At 41.6% G+C, this 21,934-nt stretch overlaps 1 protein-coding gene across 1 annotated transcript in view; it reads right to left on the bottom strand.

Moving 5' to 3' along the window:
* Window positions 1-862: 862 nt before the first annotated feature.
* INPP1 (inositol polyphosphate-1-phosphatase) overlaps window positions 863-21,934 on the bottom strand; it is a 47,078-nt gene continuing 26,006 nt past the window's right edge. The window contains exons 2-6 of the mRNA XM_066345991.1: window positions 13,054-13,321; window positions 9,559-9,619; window positions 6,145-6,345; window positions 3,493-3,667; window positions 863-1,612 (exon numbers count right to left, since the gene is read on the bottom strand). Coding sequence (XP_066202088.1) covers window positions 1,045-1,612; window positions 3,493-3,667; window positions 6,145-6,345; window positions 9,559-9,619; window positions 13,054-13,257 — 1,209 coding nt within the window. The 5' untranslated portion in view covers window positions 13,258-13,321 and the 3' untranslated portion in view covers window positions 863-1,044. The remainder of the gene's footprint in view (window positions 1,613-3,492; window positions 3,668-6,144; window positions 6,346-9,558; window positions 9,620-13,053; window positions 13,322-21,934) is intronic.

Genomic DNA, 21,934 nt, shown 5'->3' with positions numbered 1-21,934 from the left:
AGTATATGTTTGTGGGCAGTGGTGGGATTCAGCCAGTTCGCACCAGTTCTGCAGAACCGATACCTAATTTTTTGTTCAGTTTGATGAATCAGTTGTTAAAATGGCACTTGGAACCAGGCTTCTCTCCAAGGTGGGCGCCTGGGCAGCTGCCCAATGTGGAAATCACAAATTTACATTGTTTAACGTTCATCTGCGTAGCAGCGTATTCTAAGCGCCCATAGTAATGTTTATTCCGTCCATAGGTGAAAAAAATGGCAAGTGAGGATGTCAATCAAGAAATATCTTAAAAAACAGCTTTATTGTTTTTTGTCAGGTATTACTTAATGTTTTTTATTAATATTTTAAATGAAACCCTTTCTTATAACATAACCTAGTTTTGTGTACCTCTTTTATTGTTCTTATTTAAGTATTAAATGCATGAAGTAATAAACTAACTTTTGATATATTTAAAACAGTCATTAGAGCAGAGAACTGGTTGTTAAATTATTTGAATCCCACCACTATGTGTGTGGGTGAGGTGGGGTGGCAGGAGGCTCCAGGTTTTCATTCTTATAACAAATGTAAGAATACTGTTGAAAGTACATGAACTTGGCTAAATTATGTATCAGATTCACAATTCCAAATGTTCTGCCAAAGGCTAAATCTGTAGACTTTCCCTTGAAGACAGGAAACAAAACATAAGCGCCCTCTGTCCCTCGTCTGCCTTGCACTCTCCGTAATATTTCAGGAACACTTTACTTATCAGTTGGATGTTTAGAGGAGATTTACTCACTGGGCAGAATTTCCTCCTCTTTCTTCACTACATTATTAAAATGTTTCAAGCAACACCGAGAGCACAATATTCACTCTAGGAATTTCACACTATTGTTGCATGAATGTCATTTATTTATTGAAATTAATATTATGAACACATAATGGAAAAATGCTCCCCAAAAGAGGAAGGTGAGTGTTGACCACCGACAGGACTAAGCTGTCTTTAAACGACAGAGATGAGCGATAGAGTTTCACAGTCTGGTTTACGAGTACACTGAGGAAAAGGCTCATCTAAGTGTGTGCATCTGCAGGGGCAAGGTTCTGCATGAGGAGGCTCAGGAATGTCTCCAGCTGCTTGCTTGATCTGTATGCAATCAGTCCGCCCTTGTTGGCCCAGCGATCCACCCCACTCGCACCCTTGTTCTCCACGTGGTACACCAACTGCGGCAAATCAAGCTCCGTTTGCGGATTTCTACCCAAGCATTCTTTGAAGTCTACCATTCCCCCACCCATGGCCCTGAGAATGGCATGAGCAGCACAAGAGTCCCATTTGAATGTGGTATCTTCTGAAAAGATGTAAACATCAACAAGGCCTTGGACAACACACAGGCTCTTGTAACCAGCCCCAGCTGCCCGGAATATGCGATCTCCACACACACGTGCCAGTGCGGCTTTGATGATCTCCTTTTCACTTGTACTAATGACAGCTGAGAAATGGTGAGCAGATCCAGCCTGGGAACTAGTGTTCTCAGTCAGCTGGCTCCGAGGTTCGCTGCCATTTCCTTTAGAGCTGGGGGGCTGGCGTGAATAGATGTTGGTTCCCATGTAAGAAAGGCCCCAGTAGCACTGTCCTTTCCACCTGTGAAAGAGAACTTTCAGTTTATAGAGGTAAGTGATCACATTTGGTTTTTATTATTCATGTTGCTTTCCAACTTTTTTTAAAAGACTTTATTTATTCATTTTAGAGAGGAGAGAGAGAGAGAGAGACAGAAAGAAAGGGGAGGAGCAGGAAGCTTCAACTCCCATACATGCCTTGACCAGGCAAGCCCAGGATTTTGAACCGGCGACCTCAGCATTCCAGGTCGACGCTTTATCCGCTGCGCCACCACAGGTCAGGCGCTTTCCAACTTTATATAAAAAAATATTTAATGTAATGAGTCTCAATTCCCAAGCCTAGAAATAGCTACCAGGTAGCTAATTCATTTCTGAGAGTTAGTTCTTTGCATGCAGCTGCCTGTGTTGCTGCAGGTTAGGAATGCTGAAGTTTTACAGCCTCGTCCCATCCACCGAGGGCAGTATTAAAATATTGGTGGCATTGCCATGCCTCCAGGAACACAGCAACATTTCACTGCCACTTTTGGCATTTAAGGTTTAATAAGTAAAATGATGAACAGATAATCTGTCTTTTCAATCTGCAAGTCGTTTACAACCCTTACAAGTTTTTCTTCACTTGTTAACGCCTTTCCATTGTCTTAGTCTCAAGCTCCACTTCAGCATTAACACCAAGAAAGATGGACTCATTATTTCTAGCAACAAAAATAATTGCGCGTATCATTCCTCAATGTTTAATTTACTGTGTATGTTGAGTAACTTACTCTATTTACAAAAGAGGAAGCTGAGGCTTAGAGAATGGAAGTGTAGGAATCCAAGTTATTACTCCAGAATCTGGGCCACTAACTACTTTGTCAAGCACTTCTACGCCATGATTGTGTCTGCATCCAGCCCCAGTTCTCTTAAATTGCTAATGACCTTTTAAAGATAAACACATTTTCAGCTTGGAAGAAGGCAGAGGTAGAGAAAAAATGTCAGAATTCCAGAGGTGTAGTTTATGACTATTAAAGAGCAAGTGATTGCCTAAAGCAATTCAAAGGTTATTTAAAAATATGTAGTCCTGCCTGACCTGCGGAATGCTGAGGTCGCCTGGGCTTGCCTGGTCAAGGCACATATGGGAGTTGATGCTTCTTGCTCCTCCCCCAATTCTTTCTTTCTCTCTCTCTCTCTCTCTCTCTCTCTCTTTCTAAAATGAATAAATAAAACTCTAAAAAAAAAAATCTTAAAAAAACTATGTAGTCCAATACAAATTGAACAATATGACCTACTTCAATAAAAAAATGGGAACCACAGGAGAAGAGCTGCTTCCTTTCTCTTGGACTCTGCTATGCCCTGGGGTCAAGTTCCAAAGCCCAGGCCATGGGATTGGAGGCCACTGGCTGTCCTCTCTGCCCGGAGCAGGAGTCCATGGAAGGGTGAGGAGGAAGGAGGATGACACATTCACAGGGCCAGCACCCCACAGTTGGTTCTGATCCTGGCCATAACTACTTATCTTTTCATTGAATAATCTTTGCATTTTGTTTTGAGTTTCTTTTAAAATTGTGTAAAAGTTCAACTAGCTATATAATAACATCTCTCTTATTCCAAATGTATTAGAAGGCAGTGTCACCACTGTTCTATTCATCTGGTTTTTGAATAGATTCTATATTCCAAATGCAAAACAGTGATTTCTTCAAGACACAATTTCTTTTTAAAGTTTCTACCAGTATGTACCTAGCCCCAAATAAAATTATGCCAATAAAAGTAGGCCAAATAAAAGAATTTTAATTCAAACATGTAGACTTTTAGTAGGAACACCCAACATACTAAGTCATAGGAGTGTCATATGGAATGCTAATCTTGACAATAAGCAAAGCTAAGGTGGTAAATTCTAAAAACAGTATTATAACAAAAGTGTTCATCTTTTACCTGAGTGTGTTTAGATCTTGTGATACGAAAGGTTGGTTGATGACTCCCATCAGGGGCACCCCTGTCTGTATGTCATAGACACCAATTAAAATGGTGACACATTGAAGTCCACTGGGGAAGATTCCTTGGTTAGATTTAATGTCAGCAGAACCCTTTATATACTGATATGTTGAATCTGAAAATGAAGCAAATTTGTTTGGATTCGGGTAATGATTATTTAGAAAATAATAATGAATACATCTATAAACTTTGTTGTATATCATTTCTTTCTTCTAATATAATTACTGCTAATGGCCTGAAAGTTTGTGTCCTTTTAAAATTCTAACTCCCAAAAGGGATGGTATTAATAAGTGGGGCCTTTGGTGAAACCCTCATGAACAGGACTAGTGCCTATAAAAGAGGCTCCGGAGAGATACCTAGTCCCTTCCACTATGTAAGGACACAGTGAGGTACTGGTTATGAACCAGGAAGACAGCCCTTCCCTAACCATGTTGGCACCTTGATCTTGGATTTAGAGCCTCTAGAACTGTAAGAAATACATTTCTGTTGTTTTTAAACTACCCAGTCCATGGTATTTTGTCATAGCAACCCGAACAGACTAGGATAGTAACCAGTTGGGTTTTACATTTGGGTGTCACTTGTATTTGACCACTTGTAATTCACTTTTAAGCTACTTGTGTTTGATTTTCCTGATTATATGGGAACTTGAAGGGAGAGGACATGTCTATGGTCCCTGTGGCTTCTAGCATAGCACCTTGCGTATAATAAGCACTCAACCAATCATCACATCAAAAGCATTTAAAGCTAATAACTCAAGACAAGCGATGAGACTTTTTTAGAGCTCTTGCTATACTAATCAGAGGACAAGTCCAATATGGATGGGAAAGCCCCCGTGTAGTGAATCTGTACGGGGTGAAATTACTTTTTATTTGGTCACTGAAATTAGGGAGAAAGATACAATTCTGGAGGCACAAAAGGAAAAATTATTACTGGGGCTCTTGGGAAAAAGAAGCTGAAGCACTAAATTTCTTTCAGGAGATGCACATGTCAGCAGGTGACTGCCAACAGAGAGTGAGTGCTACCCAGCACAGGGCATGCTGGGTAAAGAACTGAGGGAGCTCACTAACGGAGTCAGTTCAGGGCAGAACCAGAAATGGAGCTCCCTGTCCTCAGAAATCTTAACTGATGTGGATAAAAAGTCCTGGGAGAGAGTCTTAGGTTGCATTTAGAATCCATGGACTGAATGTTCTGTAACTCCTAAATGATTGAAGGCATTTCTATCAAGTCGTGTTAATGTGCTTGTAGGACGGGAGGGTCAGGGGTTTGCTGAACAGCATAACGAACGGTGCCAGTTGTATTGGGTGGGGTATGCCAGGCAGGTGGGAAAGAAAAGAAAGGAACTACTGAAAATTAATACCTAGGCATTTGTATTTATAGCATCTTTGAGATGAGGCCCAAACTTTTAAAACAATGGGCTACAGATTTGGTTCTATCACTATCATGATCCAAAATAATAATAATAATTAATATAATAATAATGGGTAAAGTTTATAGGGCTTTACTGACTGACTGCTCATGAGTCATATTTAGCTCTTGACATGTACAGTGGTTTTGATTGTTTATTTAATTGAATTAGTAGACAGTGGTTAAAAATGAAAAGATCTCATTTAAAAAACCTGAATTGTAGTTTCTCCTTGAAAATCTGAAGCTCTGGTGTGCATTCCCATATGCAAATGTCTGCTGAGGCAGAGCGCTCCGTGACTGGCGTGTGTGCTCAAGTGGGCAGAGCGCTCCGTGACTGACGTGTGTGCTCAAGTGGGCAGAGCGCTCCGTGACTGGCGTGTGTGCTCAAGTGGGCAGACCGCTCCGTGACTGGCGTGTGTGCTCAAGTGGGCAGAGCGCTCAATGACTGGCGTGTGTGCTCAAGTGGGCAGAGCGCCCCGTGACTGGCGTGTGCGCTCAAGTGGGCAGAGCGCCCCGTGACTGGCGTGTGCGCTCAAGTGGGCAGAGCGCCCCGTGACTGGCGTGTGCGCTCAAGTGGGCAGAGCGCTCCGTGACTGGCGTGTGCGCTCAAGTGGGCAGAGCGCCCCGTGACTGGCGTGTGTGCTCAAGTGGGCAGAGCTGCTCTCTCTTCACTCTTCTCTCGTGTTCAGCAGTCTGGCCCCGGAAGTCTTTCAAAGATGAGTTAATTCAGCTTTGTGTGTGTGTATGTATGTGAGAACACATAGAGATACTATAAACACTTGTTTGTACATATCTCTTATGTCATAGATATACACCTATTTATAAACAACATATCACTTACACTTTTCATATATCATTTAAAACTTTAAGAATTTTAAACTTGAGGAGAGGTGGTGGGGGGAAGGGTGTAAAGAGGGAGAAATATAAGGTGACGGAAAATAATTTGACTTTGGGTGATGGGTATACAACGTAATCAACAGTTCAAATGCTATAGAAATGTTCACCTGAAACCTATGTACTCTTATGGATCAATGTCACCCTGTTAAAGTTAATTTTCTCAATAAAATTAAAAAAAAATTTTTTTTAACTTCCAGGAGAGTTAAACTATCCTCAATTTTTATTTTTCTAAGCCAAAAGGATACTAATAAAAACAAAAGAATAAAAGCAAACACATTAGCCTCTACTTACCTATGGGATCCACCCAAATTCCCAGAATGTCCTGTGGAATGGTGATCTCTACTGAATCCAGAGTTGGGTCAGTAAAGGCAACATCCTGATGAACAACCTTGGCTAATGCTTCAGATGCCAACTTGTTCCCATTAAGGACTTGGCTAAGGAGCTCTACTGTTTCTTCCTCTGTTGGGCACAGTCTTAAGGTAATCTTCTCTCCTAAAGCGAAAGCAAACTAAAAGTCATTACATCTCAAGAGTTTCGGGGGAGAAAGAACAACAGGGGGGTGGGAAGGAGAAAGCTGTGCACTTAGACTAGGAAAGGGCAATACATTCATATCAGTGGTTCCTAACCTGGCCGACTGCAGAATCACGTTGAGGTCCGAGGGCATCATAACGTCACAGATGCCCCGTGGCCACTCATGCACTTAATATGAATGGTGAGGGATGAGTTCCAGGAATTAAATGTTTTCCCCAGAAAAATGCCCACATGGGCACATGCACATACATATAATTTTGTATCCAGTTGAAGGGGCCTCATGGACAAGTTAAGAACCCCTGGATCCTGAGTCCTTAATACCAAATCTTTTGTTTATGTTTTTTTGCCTTTTACTATACATAGGTTACTGTGGGGAAAACAGCTGTGTTAGGCTTGTTCCTTGGTTTCCCCGCTGCAAGCGCTTTATACAATTAGTGCGTGAGCACGTGGCATAAAGCCGCGTGTATGTCCCTATGAAAAGCTATGGGTGCTTTCTTCCCAGCTCGCTCTCTGCCACTGCAGGTGTGGTTCCCTGATTCCCTCAGCCACCACCATGAGGAGTGGTTTTCCTGATCCCTTGCCCTCCACTGCAAAAAGAGGTTTTCCTTTGTTTATCCACTTGCCTGTCGCTGCGAACCTCCAATAAACGGAATGGCCTAACGCTTTCCAGGTCTGCAGTTCCTCTACCGTCTGCCAGGAATTCAGTGTGAACCTGCCTGGCCTCGGCCACCGGGCTTACAGTTACCCTGTTGTGTCTGAATATGTTTTTGAAAGTAATGATGGTTTTGTCAATGCTCTGTAGTGCCTCTACCTTTTCTATGATGCTACTTTCAATGAAAAATTGTTCATGCTCAGTCAAGTACTAAGATGAAGTATACTAATCTTTAAATGTAGTAAAACTATATGACTATACATCCTGTGAAACACCGCAAATCAGGATGTAAACAAAGCTACTCCCCACAGTGACACCACAGTTTACCAAGACCAAGCGCTTTACCATCACTTTAAACAAGCTTCTTAGACCTTTGGCCAATGTGGCTTCCAGCTCCCAACAAAAAAAGAGGCTGGCAAAAATAGGCAAATACATAGGAACAAAAAAGTGACAGTAATGGAGAACATAAATACTGAGTTTGGAAAATTTAAATATTAAGAAAACATAGCACTTAAGGGCTTTTTAGGTATATAAACAAATACTCCCAGCTGCGCGAGCCTTTCCAACGACCAGCAGTATCTGCACCACCTGGGAGCTTGTTAGAAATTCAGAACTTCACACAAACTGGTAGCTATGAAATAGTCATGGGGAGGTCAAGTACAGCATGCAGGGGTAGTCAAACTTTTTATAAAAACCGCCCACTTTTGCAGTGCTGGTCAACCTAGTCCCTACCGCCCACTAGTAAAGCAGTCCAGCTTTCATGGTGGACCACTCGCAGCGCCATTTGGTTGCTCTGCTACTGCCCACCATGAAAGCTGAAACGCCCACCAGTGGGCAGTAGGGACTAGGTTAACCAGCACTGCAAAAGTGGGTGGTTTTTATAAAAAGTTTGGCTACCCTTGGTAGGGAATACCCTCAGTAATATTGCCATAACCATGTATTATGGTGCCAGGTGGGTACTGATATCAGGGGGACCACTTTGTAAAGTATACGATTATCTAACTACTATCCTGTACATGTGAAACTAATACAAAATAATACTGAATGCAAACGGTAATTTTAAAAAAAACCCAAAATGTAAAGTTCTTTTAAAAATAAATTCAGAACCTGAGGCCCCGCCCCAGACCCACACAATCGCCAGGTGATTCATACGATCACCAGGGTCTGGGAAGCACGGTATCAACCTATTACAGTGATGGCTCTGAAGCAGCAAGAAACATTCACTTAAATGTCGTTAAATGCAAATTAAACTAGACTATTAAACTTGAAGAATAATACTAATCGCTGCCACTTACTAAGTATCTACTCTGGGCTCAGTCAAGTCTTGGGATCATTCAAAGGAGCAAGTCATATCACATCACTCCTTTGCTTAAAATTCTCCAGTGAATTCGCATCACACCTAGAGAGGAAAACCCAAACCTTTCCTTACAAGCTTGCACGGTCTGTTCCTGGCTCATCCCCCAGTCCTTCCCCTCCTCCACGTTTCAGCCCCTCCCACCATCTCCTTCCCTTCTCAGGAGAAGGTATGTGGAATGCCTTTCTGCCCCTATGATTCTAGATAAGGGAAATATTTAACTATTTATGAAGTAGTCACATATATTATTTTAAGTGTAGGATTTGTTATGAATTAGTCACAGGTATTTGTTTTAACCTTAAGAAGCTTAAATGAGATTTCTCTTCCTTCTGTGTGTCACAGAACTAACTGCATCATAACACATACCCCATAAAAGAGACAAAAAAATTTTCCAGAGTTAATCCAGAAATTAGTTTTTTCCTTTGTACAATAAATGGGCCTCTAGGTGTTTAACTTTTTGTCACAAGATCAGTGTTTAAAGTTCACTATTTTTAATCTTCTACCATTAAGCAAACAAAAAAGCTCAAACTAAAAATAATTTATTTCTCTGAAAAGAATCGGATGGGGATTTTGATGTTTTTCTTGAACATGGCTGTCCATCAAAGGAGAATCTGGCACACAGGAAACTAATTAAATAAGGCTTAAAGCTTAGTATTAAAAGGAACATTTTTAGTTAGTCCAGCTCCCTTTGCAGAGATTCTGAGACCAGAGAGAAGTGAGGTGATTTGCTCAAGATCACACAGTATTTAGGGCCAGGGTGCTCTCTACACTCTCAGCCAAGGTCCATGGACTCCCTAGCAGGTCCACAGATAGGTGTAAACCTTGGGCCTGAAATTGTTTGCATAGTTGTGTAGACGTACATCTTTCCGGGGCATCTGTAACTTCCACTAAATTCCCAAAGGACCATGCAGCTCCCAAAGGTTAAGTCATATATTATTTAAATGCTATAGATTTATGTCTAAAATATTATATGTGGATTTTTAAAATAACTCTAATACCATATTTCCCTAAGTCAAATGGCCTGATAGTCAATGAAGCTTGGCATTCAAATATATTGTCATTTACATGAAAAGCTAGCAAGGATCCGTTTTTTCTATAATGTAAGTTGAAAATTAGAATAGTATATGACAATTGAATTGCAAAAATACCTTAAGATTCTTAAACTTACCCAAATCATTAGTAAACTCATTGGATTCTTCTCCAAAAATCTTTTTTCCCAAACCTGGAAACTGAATGATTCAGAGTATGACAACAAACCAAACCAATAACAATAAAAAAATAAAATCCATATACATGTTTAATTCTGAACAGATTTCCATTTTATATTTCTAATTAAATAGCATAATTAGATCTGAAATTTAGAAATGAACAATTCCAGAAATTAATGTAAACATAAAAGTGAAGTTAGGTTGGTTCAGTACTTAATTTTCTAATATTTTCCTGCACCTTTGCCCTTATAAAATTTCCAAATCATAATAGAAGTCTGCTTTCCTTATGTCCTGCTGAGTTTGCAGAAATATTTCTAGAAACTTCATTTATCTACTAAGGACAATAGTATTAGAATGTTTTCAAAGAAAATATTTTAACTGTTTCTCTTAAATAGCACCCTAGAAGCTTATATAAATTAATATTATTGATCAAAATTATTACTTGGGACTGTATAGTAGGGATTAGAAGATAACATATTTTGTTTTTATTTTCAGGTGTGTTTTCTGCATCTATTGGAGGTATCATTCACTTTCAGGGTATGAATGTGAGACAGCAAAAAAAAAAAAAAAAAGGGAAATATTTTATTGACCAATAATTTAGGCATCAATATAGAATGAAAAGAAAATGGAGTTAAGCAAGAATCTTTTCTCATCTTTGTCTGAGAAGCTTTCAGATGCATTGCTTTTGGCTCTCTCTCTATAGTAAAGATAATTTTTCCCAAAATTATGTGCTGACTTATGATATGTGTGATAATCTCAGGGAACAAAAGCAAGGAAATGCTTCAATATCTGAACCCAGTCATTTGCAGATGGCCAATAACTTTAATAATGCCCATGACCACTTGGTATTTGTTCAGTTTTGAAGAACAGTACATGCCAGCAAGGGCTGGCAAGAAGCCGGGCTGAGGTGCAGTTCCCAAGCCCGTGTATGGACTTGTTTCTGAGGGCACAGGATGTAAGTCATGAAACAAAGGTATTTCATATAGCCAAAACCGAAAATCATTTATTCGTTCATAAGTTCTGGCATATACCTCATCAACGAACAACTGCCTGAACTTGTTATAATGTTTTGGGGCAAATATTAGCCTGTAAAAATTGATGTTGATGTATTTCTAATCCAGTTGCTCAACCATCCTTTGCAACTAACTATCTTTTTTTTTTTGTATTATTATTATTTTTTTTGTATTGAATATTTTTCTGAAGCTGGAAATGGGGAGGCAGTCAGACAGACTCCCACATGCGCCTTACCGGGATCCACCCAGCATGCCCACCAGGGGGTGATGCTCTGCCCATCCGGGGCATCACTCTGTTGCAACCAGAGCCATTCTAGCACCTGAGGCAGAGGCCACAGAGCCATCCTCAGCACCCGGGCCAACCCCGCTCCAATGGAGCCTTGGCTGCAGGAGGGGAAGAGAGAGAGAGAGAGAGGAAGGAGAGGAGGAGGGGCGGAGAAGCAGATGGGCGCTTCTCCTGTGTGCCCTGGCCGGGAATTGAACCCGGGACTCTTGCACGCCAGGCTGACGCTCTACCACTGAGCCAACCAGCCAGGGCCTTTTTTGTATTTTTTTGAAGTGAAAAGCCGGAAGGCGAGAGACAGACTCCCACGTGTGCCCGACTGGGATCCACCTGGCATGCCCACTAAGAGGTGATGCTCTGCCTATTTGGGGTGTTGCTCTGTTGAGGCTGGAGCCATTCTAGCGCCTGAGGTGGAGGCCATGCAGCCATCCTCAGCTCCCGGGCCAACTCTGCTCCAATGGAGCCTTGGCTGTGGGAGGGGGCAAGGGAGATAGAGAGAAAGGAGAGGCGGAAGGGTGGAGAAGCAGATGGACTCTTCTCTTGTGTGCCCTGGCTGGGAATCAAACCCAGGACTTCCACACACAGGGTGGATGCTCTACCACTGGGCCAACCAGCTAGGGCTGTAACCAACTATCTTAATAACACAAATAAACTTGCTTCATTCAATGTATTGGAGCCAGATGTTATAGGGCACAAAAACATATGGTTTGTAGAGATTTCAAAGAGATGTTTATTCTCTCTTCCTGCCTGTGGTCAAGAATTCACTTAAATGATTCTAAATGAATTCCTAATATTTTGAGAATTTCTTAGAAAACTATTCCAATATTGTATAGTGCCTTCTGTCATAAAGTTCCATCCTTCTAAGTCTAAAATATATCATTGTTAGGTCATGTAAAAGGCCATATAGTATTGCCAAGAACACAGACTCTGGAGCTAGGTGGCCTGTGTTCAAAACTGGCCCGGCCATTCACTTGTTGTGTAACCTTGGGCAAATTAAGCTCTTTGTGCCAGTCTTTCCTCACCAATCATTTAAGACTAGTAGCTCATCACAAAGTTTCTGTAAGAGTTAGAAAGTTAAATAAGCCTTTAGAACAGTGCCTGACACACAGTAAGCATTTATAAGTGCCTGTTAGTGTTACTGTTTATTATTACTATTTATTAATACAGTTCCCTCTCCAATCAACTTAAGGAAGCTAGAATCACAATTATTGTTAGTTACAAACAATATTTTTCTACTAGAATAAAGGAGATTTTAAGTCTCCAGAACTCATAACCCATAACCAAGACAACCATTAGATATATGATTATGTTAAAAAGGAAGGACTTAATGTATCAAATTTTTAAAAAGTTATAAAACAGAATTTTCTTATTTCTATTGAAATAAATTATATGTGCCATGCACATATATACATATAGAGGAAAACATTCTAACAATATAGAGTAAAACATAGCTGTGGTTTCCTCTTGTGGTGGGATAAGAGGATTCTTTTTTTTTACAGGGACAGAGAGAGAGTCAGAGAGAGGGATAGACAGAGACAGACAGACAGGAACAAAGAGAGATGAGAAACATCAATCATCAGTTTTTTGTTGTGACACCTTAGTTGTTCATTGATTGCTTTCTCATATGTGCCTTGACTGCGGGCCTTCAGCAGATCGAGTAACCCCTTGCTCGAGCCAGCGACCTTGGGTCCAAGCTGGTGAGCTTTTTCTTAAGCCAGATGAGCCCGCACTCAAGCTGATGACCTCGGGGTCTCGAACCTGGGTTCTTCCGCATCCCAGTCCGATGCTCTATCCACTGCGCCACTGCCTGGTCAGGCAAGAGGATTCTTATATTTGCTTATTTTCCAGACAATGTGTACTTGTTATTAAAAAGAAACTCAATAAATGAAAAGTTCTATACCAAAATGTTTCTTTCTAGCTATCAGAATTGTGATTTTATTTCTTTATTTGCTTTTCTCTACTTTTAAATTTTTCTACAGTGAACATGTCAGTCATATTGTAGTCAAAACAAGGGAGTAAAAAAACACTCCAGTGGTTCATTTGACTCCAAGGTGCTCGTGTTCAGAGGAAGAAGGGAAAGAAACGATATGCAGCTGTAACAGAGAACAAAGCCACAAGGGCAAACATTTTGCAATTACCTTGGCTGTGACCTTTCTTACCTTGTTCTCCATATTCTGTTTTATAACTTCCTGTACCAGTACATCAGCTAGGGTCTTGAAATCAACTGCGAACTTCTTGTTCTTTTCTCCTTCTTTCTTTTCTTCTATCAGCAGCTGGAAGAGAGCTTCCTGCTGCCTGCATGCCCGGGCAATGTTGGCAGCTTTCTCTGAGACACAGAGCAGCTCCCGGAGGATAGCTGACATTTCTGCACCTTGCTTTTCAGTTGCAGCTGGGGGTGGAATCAGCACCCACACTCTCGGCTGTCAGCTGGAAAAACACAAGAATGTGAAAGAGAAAGCAGTTCAGGGAGTGATGTCAGCCAACCTGGCATCTGGCAGTCAACCTGGTCAGCATGGCTGAACACCTAGTATAAAGTAGGTGGCAAAAGTAGGTTTACAGTTGTTCATGTGGAAAATAGTACAGTAATTCATAAATAATACTACAAAATAAATTCTGTTTCATGTACTCACAACTCTAAAGTTACTTCCTCCCCACCCTGTATATCATAGTCAGTGTGGAAGACTAAATATCATCTAAAACTTGAAAGTTAATTTTTAAAATCTTTAAAAACTATTTATAGTCTCAAAAAGCCATTAGGCTAAGAATGGACTTCTCGGTGAAAAAAAGTTTTGAGTGAGAATCTACATTATATTTATAAATCTCTGAACAGACAGGTGAACACACAAACATGATGTTAAAAGAAAAGTCAGCCCTGGCTGGTTGGCTCAGTGGTAGAGCGTCAGCCTGGCGTGCAGGAGTCCCGGGTTCGATTCCCGGCCAGGGCACCCAGGAGAAGCACCCATTTGCTTCTCCACCCCTCCCCCTCTCCTTCCTCTCTGTCTCTCTCTTCCCCTCCCACAGCCAAGGCTCCATTGGAGCAAAGTTGGCCCAGGCACTGAGGATGGCTCTATGGCCTCTCCCTCAGGCACTAGAATGGCTCTGGTTGCAACAGAGCGACGCCCCAGATGGGCAGAGCATTGCCCCCTGGTGGGGATGCTGGGTGGATCCCGGTTGGGCGCATGCGGGAGTCTGTCTGACTGCCTCCCCGTTTCCAACTTCAGAAAAATACACACACACACACACACACACACACACACACACACACACTCACACACAAAAGAAAAGTCAGTTTCTTGTATTGACTTAGAATGATCGCACAGGCTTAGTGGCAATATTGAAGTAGTGTTCTTTCTTTTACCCTATGGGGAAAGAAGGAGAAGTTGGAGAGGATTTATCCTGTCAGTTCTGGGGCAACTTCCTAAAATACTAAGCACCAGTAAGTACTGTCGTGTCCTGCAAGACTGAGGCCACTCTTGGGCTAGCAATGCAAGCAATGTCTCAGCGACCTTCCCTCCTTCCCCGCCCCAATAAAAATGTCCCACCATCTATCTGTGCTGCTCTTCTAGTGAGAAAATGCTTAAATAAAATGAACTGTTCAAATACTGTTGAACATTTCTCATTGTTCAACAGTAGCTATATTTTGTTGAAAGCTTTAATAATTGCTATCTCATTATTGTAAGAATCATGCTGGAGATTATCAGTCCTGTCTTAAATTCAAGGAAACTGGAGCCTAGAGAAGTTAAGTAACTTCTCAGAGTTACACAAGACTAAACGGCAGAGCTCAGCAGCAGCCAGTCCATGTTCTTTATTATAATAAACACTAGATTTCTTTTCTCAAAGTTTCCTAAATGGATTCTAGAAGGCTGAGAACTAGTATCACAATGAAGCTGTCAATGCAATGAAGGTGACTGTGAATTGTCATAGCTGGTTTGAATTGAACAAATTTGCTTTAAAAACATGCTATTTTCTTAAGATTATGAGTCAGCCACCATTAGAAAATATGTCCAACCTCAACAGTGATAAAAGAAGAGAGATTAAAAGCAATAAGACATCCTACTTCTGTATTAAATAGGCTAAGCTGTTTTTGAAGTTAACGTTCACTCTTGAAGAAGGTGTGGTGAAGCAGTTGCTGATACTCGGCTAATGGGCATGTTAACAAGTGGGTTTCCAGAGGGCAATTTGAGAAAAATGTACCAAGTTCTCTAGAGATTTCACTTTGTAGCCAGTAACTCTAGGCCTGCCATTAGTAATTTGTGTTAAAAGAGAGTTGAGTTAAAATATTTCTATGCAAGAAGGATTAAATTATCTACAGTAGCAAAAAGTTGAAAATAATCTTAAACATTGGTAAAATGTAAGGTAGACTACTATGTGGTCCTTAATGTTTTTGAAAAATACTTCTATAGAAATATGTTAATGCTATAATGTTAAGTGGAAAACTTGTGACTATCTATATAACCAATCTGTACTTATATAATATATATACACATACATATGTATATGCAATATATCCATACATAGAGAAAAAGAGAGATCAAATGAGCAGTTGGTCATGTTTTAATGATAGTTAAATAGATATTTAACAGTAGTTACCAATGAGTACTGGAATTGTGGGTGACTTTTTACTATTATGCTTTTCTATAGTTTTTAAATATTATATGATAAATATGCTGCTTTTATAATGAGAAATGACATTTTAAAATATCTTGGAATATTTAACTATGAAAGACAATAATTCCTTAATTCCTAGAGACAGTTGTCCAAACAAAGTGGTACTATGGTAATAACACAAAAAGCTGTCAGGTGGTAGAGAGAATGAGTTAAAAATTAAACAAAAACACTTGCCTACTAAATGCCTTTTCTTTCAGGAATGAATGATATGTTCAAAAATTCACTTTAGTTTACTTGAACCTGAACATTAGGAAAAAGTTATAGTAATATGGTTGAGACACTTTGACTTAGAAATAACTTGATATTTTTATGCTATAAATTATGTTATATAATATATATACACAGATTCATAAATATCTTAGTAGAATACACAAGTCCTTCAAGTATAAATTCAATAATTTTGATTTCTTAGTAAATGTTCTGAGGTTATTATAAGTAAAGGAAAAAGAATCAATGAGCCAACAGTTATCTAATTGCTTTTTATCTTAAAAGCAGCATGAAGATTTTTAAGGAGTACAACTTGAAAATTATCTAGATAAACACTATCAGTGTTATCTATTTTACTCAACTCTGTTAAAACCAGTCAATGTTGTTGTTTTTTTTTCCCTAAAAGAAACATCACTGGATAACCTAAGAAACTCTTCCTCTCATGCCCTCAGAACACTCAGGTGTCAGGTGAGCTATGCACACAGGCTACACGCTCCAGGAATCGCCCCACCCATTCTCTTACACAGCAACTCGACCGCTGGGAAAGAAATACCAGCTTTAAAATGCAGTCCTATAATTAATAGGTACACAGAGTTTAGTAATCTTAGGAATTTGTTGTAACACAATAATCAGGGTTTTCAGCTCTAAAGTTATCCCAGAGTTCAACCTTAATCACTCTTTTTCTTTTTAGCAAGAGAGACAGAGAGAAAGACTGACAGATAAGACAGACAGGAAGGTAGCTAAATGAGAAGCATTAACTCATAGTTGCGGCACCTTAGTTGTTCACTGATTGCTTCTCATATGTGCCTTGATGGGGGTGGGGGGTTCCAGGTGAGCCAGTGACCCCTTGCTCAAGCCAGCAACCTTTGTCTCAAGCCAGAGACCATGGGATCACGTCTATAATCCTATGCTCAAGCCAGTGACCCCGCACTCAAGCTGGTGAGCCTGAACTCAAGCTGGCAACTTCGGGGTTTCAACCCTGGGTCCTCAGCATCCCAGGTCAATGTTATATCCACTGCACACTGCTGGTCAGGCCTTAATCACTCCTCATTCTGACCTTAGACAACACTATTTTATTTGGTCAAACTCCAGCTTGAACACCTAGTGTCAGTTTGAGACTAAGCTTTCTCCAGCTATCTTATAAGAATCTCCTCCTAAAAAGAACCCAGAAATTCTTCAATTATTTACCTTTCTCTGGAGTTTCAGCTACCTAAATAAATCTCTCATAGATATTATCATCTACGTGCAAGGCTTTGTAATTAATTTGCATAGCTAGCCTGCTACTTTCTGATTGAATGGACCATTTCCTCCAACCACCATATTTTGTGCTTCTCTGTAAGCTATTTCTTTAGATTGTATATCTCTCCATCTGTCCTCAACTCAGTTCACACAGGCATGCACAACCCTGAAGGAAGTACTGGATAATTTACCCTCTCCTTTAATAACTCAACTTTAAACTGTCTACAGAGAAACTGAGGACTACATGCAATACAGAATTTCTACAGGTTTACCAGTGGCTCTATTAATGCTGCGGAAATGATCTTTTAGATGATTTTAAAAGCAATTTTACACACTCATTATTCTTATTTATTTATTTTTGTAGAGAGAGATAGAGACAGGAAGGGAGAGAGATGAGAAACATCAATTCATAGTTGCATCAGTTTAGTTGTTCATTGATTGCTTCTCATAAGTTCCTTGATTGGGGGGCTCCAGCTGAGCCTGTAACTCCTTGCTCAAGCCAGCAACCTTGGGCTCAAGCCAGAAATCTTGGGCTTCAAACCAGTGACCTTTTTAGTTCAGAATCCCACACTCAAGCTAGTGAGCCCATGCTCAAGCTGGTAAGCCTGCACTCAAGTCAGCCACCTTGGGGTTTTAAACCTCGGTCCTCAGCGTCCCACGTCAATGCTCTATCCACTGCACTACCACCAGTCAGGCCACACTCATTATTGACCTAAGTTTTATTTAAACATTTCAAATGTTTTAGAATAAAAATTATTCTGTACTCGTTTAGTAAGTTATAACATTTACTACAATAGCTTTGAATATAGAAGAATTCCTTTTGACTAGTATTTTAATGGGTGTCCTGAGAACCACCTGTGTCAGAATTATCCAAGGTGCCTACTAACAAGACAGATGCCTGGGCTCCCGCCCAAGGTAGTGAATCAGAATATCTGGATTCAGGGCCCAGAAATCTGTACTTCTGTCAGTCTCTAGATGATGCTAGCCACTGAGATTTCATGGCTACTGTTCTTTCAGGTTGCTTACTCTAATTTAACATTATTCTGGAAATTTTGGGAGTCGGGGACTGGCACCTGGTGACAGATCTCCTGGTGGAAGCATGTAGGTATATCGGTTCTGCTATTACTTATCTATGTGCAGAAACAAGACCACTTTAAAATACTAATAGGTAGATATTTACTATAGCTTTCTAAGAACTTTACATATATTAACTCATGTAATTCTCACACAGCCCTATAAAAAAGGTACTATTCTCTCCAAAGAAACCAAGGCACAGGAGGTTATATAATTTGCCCCAAATCACACAGCTGGGAAGTGGCTGGGACAAGATATAAGCTCAGCCAAGCAGGCAGAGGTGCACACTGTTAACCAGTACTGTAGCCAATAAAGTTCTTTTGTAAATTATTAGCAGTTAACTAAGGAAAGAAATTAAAAATTACTGGATAAATAATCATACACATATTATTACAAGATATATATATATATATATAGCAGAATAGTGACCACACACCTAGTAGCTGTTGCTAGTTTGTTATAAATCACTATTTAATGGACACCTGACTCCCTCCTACTCTCAGCTGACTCTCAAAAGTCTCACTGCAGAGCATCTTTGCTGGATAGTAAATGCTCATCCATCCTGTTCTAATGATGTCTCTCTTACAGGCTGTAAAGGCAGCAATGGTGAGGGAGGGGCCAAGATCATGCAGAATATTTAATTACTCTTTTATTAGTTCCTCGGGCTGCCATAAGAAAATATCACTGACTGGGTAGCTTAGACGGCAGAAATTTACATCGCAGATCTGGAGGCCAGAAATCCAGGACCAAGGTGTTGGCAGATTGGGTTTCTCCTGAAGCCTCTCTCCTTGGCTTGCAGATGGTCACCTTCTTGTTGTATCTTTATAGGGTCTTTCCTCTTTGTGTTCACATCCCTGGTATGTCTCCCTCTTCTTTTAAAAACACTAGTCAGGTAGATTAGGGCTCACTCATATGATCTCATTTAACCTTAATTCCTTCCTTAAAGGCCCTATCTCCAAATATATTCACATTCACAGGGGTAGTCAAACTTTTTATAAAAACTGCCCACTTTTGCAGTGCTGGTCAACCTAGTCCCTCCCGCCCACTAGTGGGTGTTTCAACTTTCATGGTAGGTGGTAGCAGAGCAACCAAATGGCACTGCAATTGGCCCACCATGAAAGCTGGAACACCCACTAGTGGGCAGGAGGGACTAGGTTGACCAGCACTGCAAAAGTGGGCGGTTTTTATAAAAAGTTTGACTACCCTTGTCAAGTATTAGGGGTTAGGGTTTCTTCATACAAATTTTAGAGGAATACACTTCTCCTGAAAGAGAGGCCTTGAGAATCCTAGCGAATGCCAACACAACCTAGTCCTTTTGTTTTTTGTTTTCTGACCAAGCAGTAAAAATAGAGTAAGGTTTTCTTCACCATTATATGGTTGTTGGGAAAACAGGTTTGTTAGGCTTGCTCGCTTGTGCTTTGGCTAATTAGTGGGTGAGCACGTGGCACCGCCATGTCTGTATAGTCTATGTAAGGCTATGGGTGCTTTTCCTAGGGCGGTGGATTGCAGATTGCCTACCTGCCTGCCACTATTAGGGGCCATTTTGCTGTTTGTTTTCCGGAGAAGTGGTTTTCCCCTGCTTGTTTGCTTATCCATTCTTGTAAGAGTCTATTAGACAGGAATGGCCCAATGCTTTCTGACTCCACAGTTTCTCTATTGTCTGCCTGAATCCAATGTGGACCCACCTGGCCTTGGCCACTGGCATTACATCTGGCATAATGGGCAGGATTCAGGTCAGACTGGTATGGAGCTGCCAACATCCTTAAAGGGAGGGGTATAGGAGTGGTCATTGTCCTCCAGTGTATGGTTCCCCATGGCTGTCCTTTTGGGTGCTGTGGGCTGGGTGTTTTTTACAGCCCTGGAGAAAGAGTTACAGATTTGAGAACTGTAGTTCAGGCTATAGGCTAAGAATGAGCAATGGCTTGAACTGGAACATGTGCTGGAGAAGGAGGCCGACTGCTCTCAAGAAATGCAGTGTGAGATGCAGGCTGAACACTAATGGCACCTGGAACTGGAACAATCTCTGGAGAAGGGATTACAGATTTGTGAGCTGCATTTGCCTTGGAAGCTGAATGTTGGCAGTGACAGTTGTTAGAAAAACAACTGCAGGTTCAAGAGCTTGAGCTTTAGCTTCAGGCTAAAAGCCGGCAGCCACAGGAGCAGAAAAGGTGACTGAAGGAGTAGCATTTATGCCAGTGGAGTGGCTCTGAGTTGGCGGGAGCACATGTTTCTAACTCCTCTTTTGAGGAGGAGGTTTGGGCTAAAACTGCTGTCTCCAGACTCAGAGCCCCACCAGTGGTTGCCCAGAAGGTAAAAACCCAGCATCCAAGAGTGTTTCAGGGGCAGGCACAACCCCCTCCACAGGTAATTGAGCACTCTGTGGTCTGGCCTTTCATCCAGGCAGAGCTGATGGAGTTCAGGAGTGCAATTCAGGAAGAAACCCACCGAGACCCTGGCAGCCTGGTTGCTGCAGTTGTGGGACATAGGAGGTGGATGGCATCATGCTCTCCGGAACAGAGATGGAGAAATTGGCTGCCATTACCACACAGTCCTCCCTGAGGCAGCATCTTCTGAACTGCCATGACAACCCAGGAGACCATACCCTATTAGAATGGGTGATGGCTGCCATTCATACAGTCTGGCAGAATGCTGGAGACTTGCTGGAGGCAGTGAGTCGGTGGCAGTCATATGTGGAGCTGCAGCAGGTCCTCTGAGAACTAGGTATGAAGAATGCTGTTTTCAACCTGAGATCTCGTGGGCCAGATGAAGAAGTATTTATGGCAGGGATGAGAGACCTTATTCTCTGTAGCACCTCATCAGCCCTTTTGGGTCATTAGTAGTGGCTATCTTGGGCCCCTATGTGGGGCAGCTCATCAACATGGTCACACAGATGACAGCATGGGACCATAAGGCTGTGAGGGCTGCTGCCCTTGCGCCCCCCCCCCCCACTAACAAGAGAAACAGGCCTGTCAGGGTTACCTGAACACAGATGTGGGTAGATTTGATTGTGGCCAGGGCAGATAGAAATTAGATGGCAGGTCTAATAAAATCCTGTTAGAGCTTTGGCAGCAGCTTAAGCTGCAACAGAGGTTCCAGCTACTAAAAAAGTGGGGGAAGCGGGCAGCCGCCAAGAAAATGACTGGTGTTCAGGTTGCACAGTTGCAGGATTACTTGGAGACCGCTGAGGGAAACGAGGATCCCCAAGACCTGTTGTCCCAGTTTGAATAGGGGGAAGGCCAAGGCACCTGTACAACAGAGACAGGTGAGGGGCTGAAGGCCCCATGTGAAATAGGCAATCCACTGGTCCCTTTCTTATGTGCAACAGGTGCTGGCATTAGAAGATAAATGCTTTTTTTTTTTTTCAGCAGCAGCAGCAACAGCTAAGAGAACTGTCAAGGCAGCACAGGCCTTGAATGTGTTTGATCTCACCAAGCCCTGTTAGCCCATCTGGATAGGGCTTGTGGCAATGGGCAGAGCACTTATGGAAAGGCACCAATATAGAGCTTTATGCCTAGTAGCCTGTAATGGACCTTTACCTTGGTGATTTGCAGAGACAGCTAGGCTGTCTATCATGGACTGATCTGTATAATGGTCTATTGGACTGCAACCAGAGGGGGGCACTGGCTCCCTAATGGATGGACATGCTACTTGTGGACAGCACTACAAGAGACCTTGATGGGGGATGTGGCACCTGTGGAGGCCCCCTTGCACCGGGAAGCTGCTTCCACCCAGCTGCAGAGATGCACCAAGGACATTTTCTTCAATGGACATAGCCCTGAACTAGACAGGCCCTCCCATCTACCATGGAGTAGGGGGCTAGAGGTGGGCCTCCAGTTAACTCTCTGGGCAGAG

The sequence above is a fragment of the Saccopteryx leptura genome, chromosome 7 (genome assembly GCF_036850995.1).
Source record: "Saccopteryx leptura isolate mSacLep1 chromosome 7, mSacLep1_pri_phased_curated, whole genome shotgun sequence".
In the NCBI taxonomy this organism is placed as follows: Eukaryota; Metazoa; Chordata; class Mammalia; order Chiroptera; family Emballonuridae; genus Saccopteryx; species Saccopteryx leptura.
Note: the sequence above shows the minus strand (reverse complement) of the source record. Positions and strands in the feature narration are given on the sequence as shown.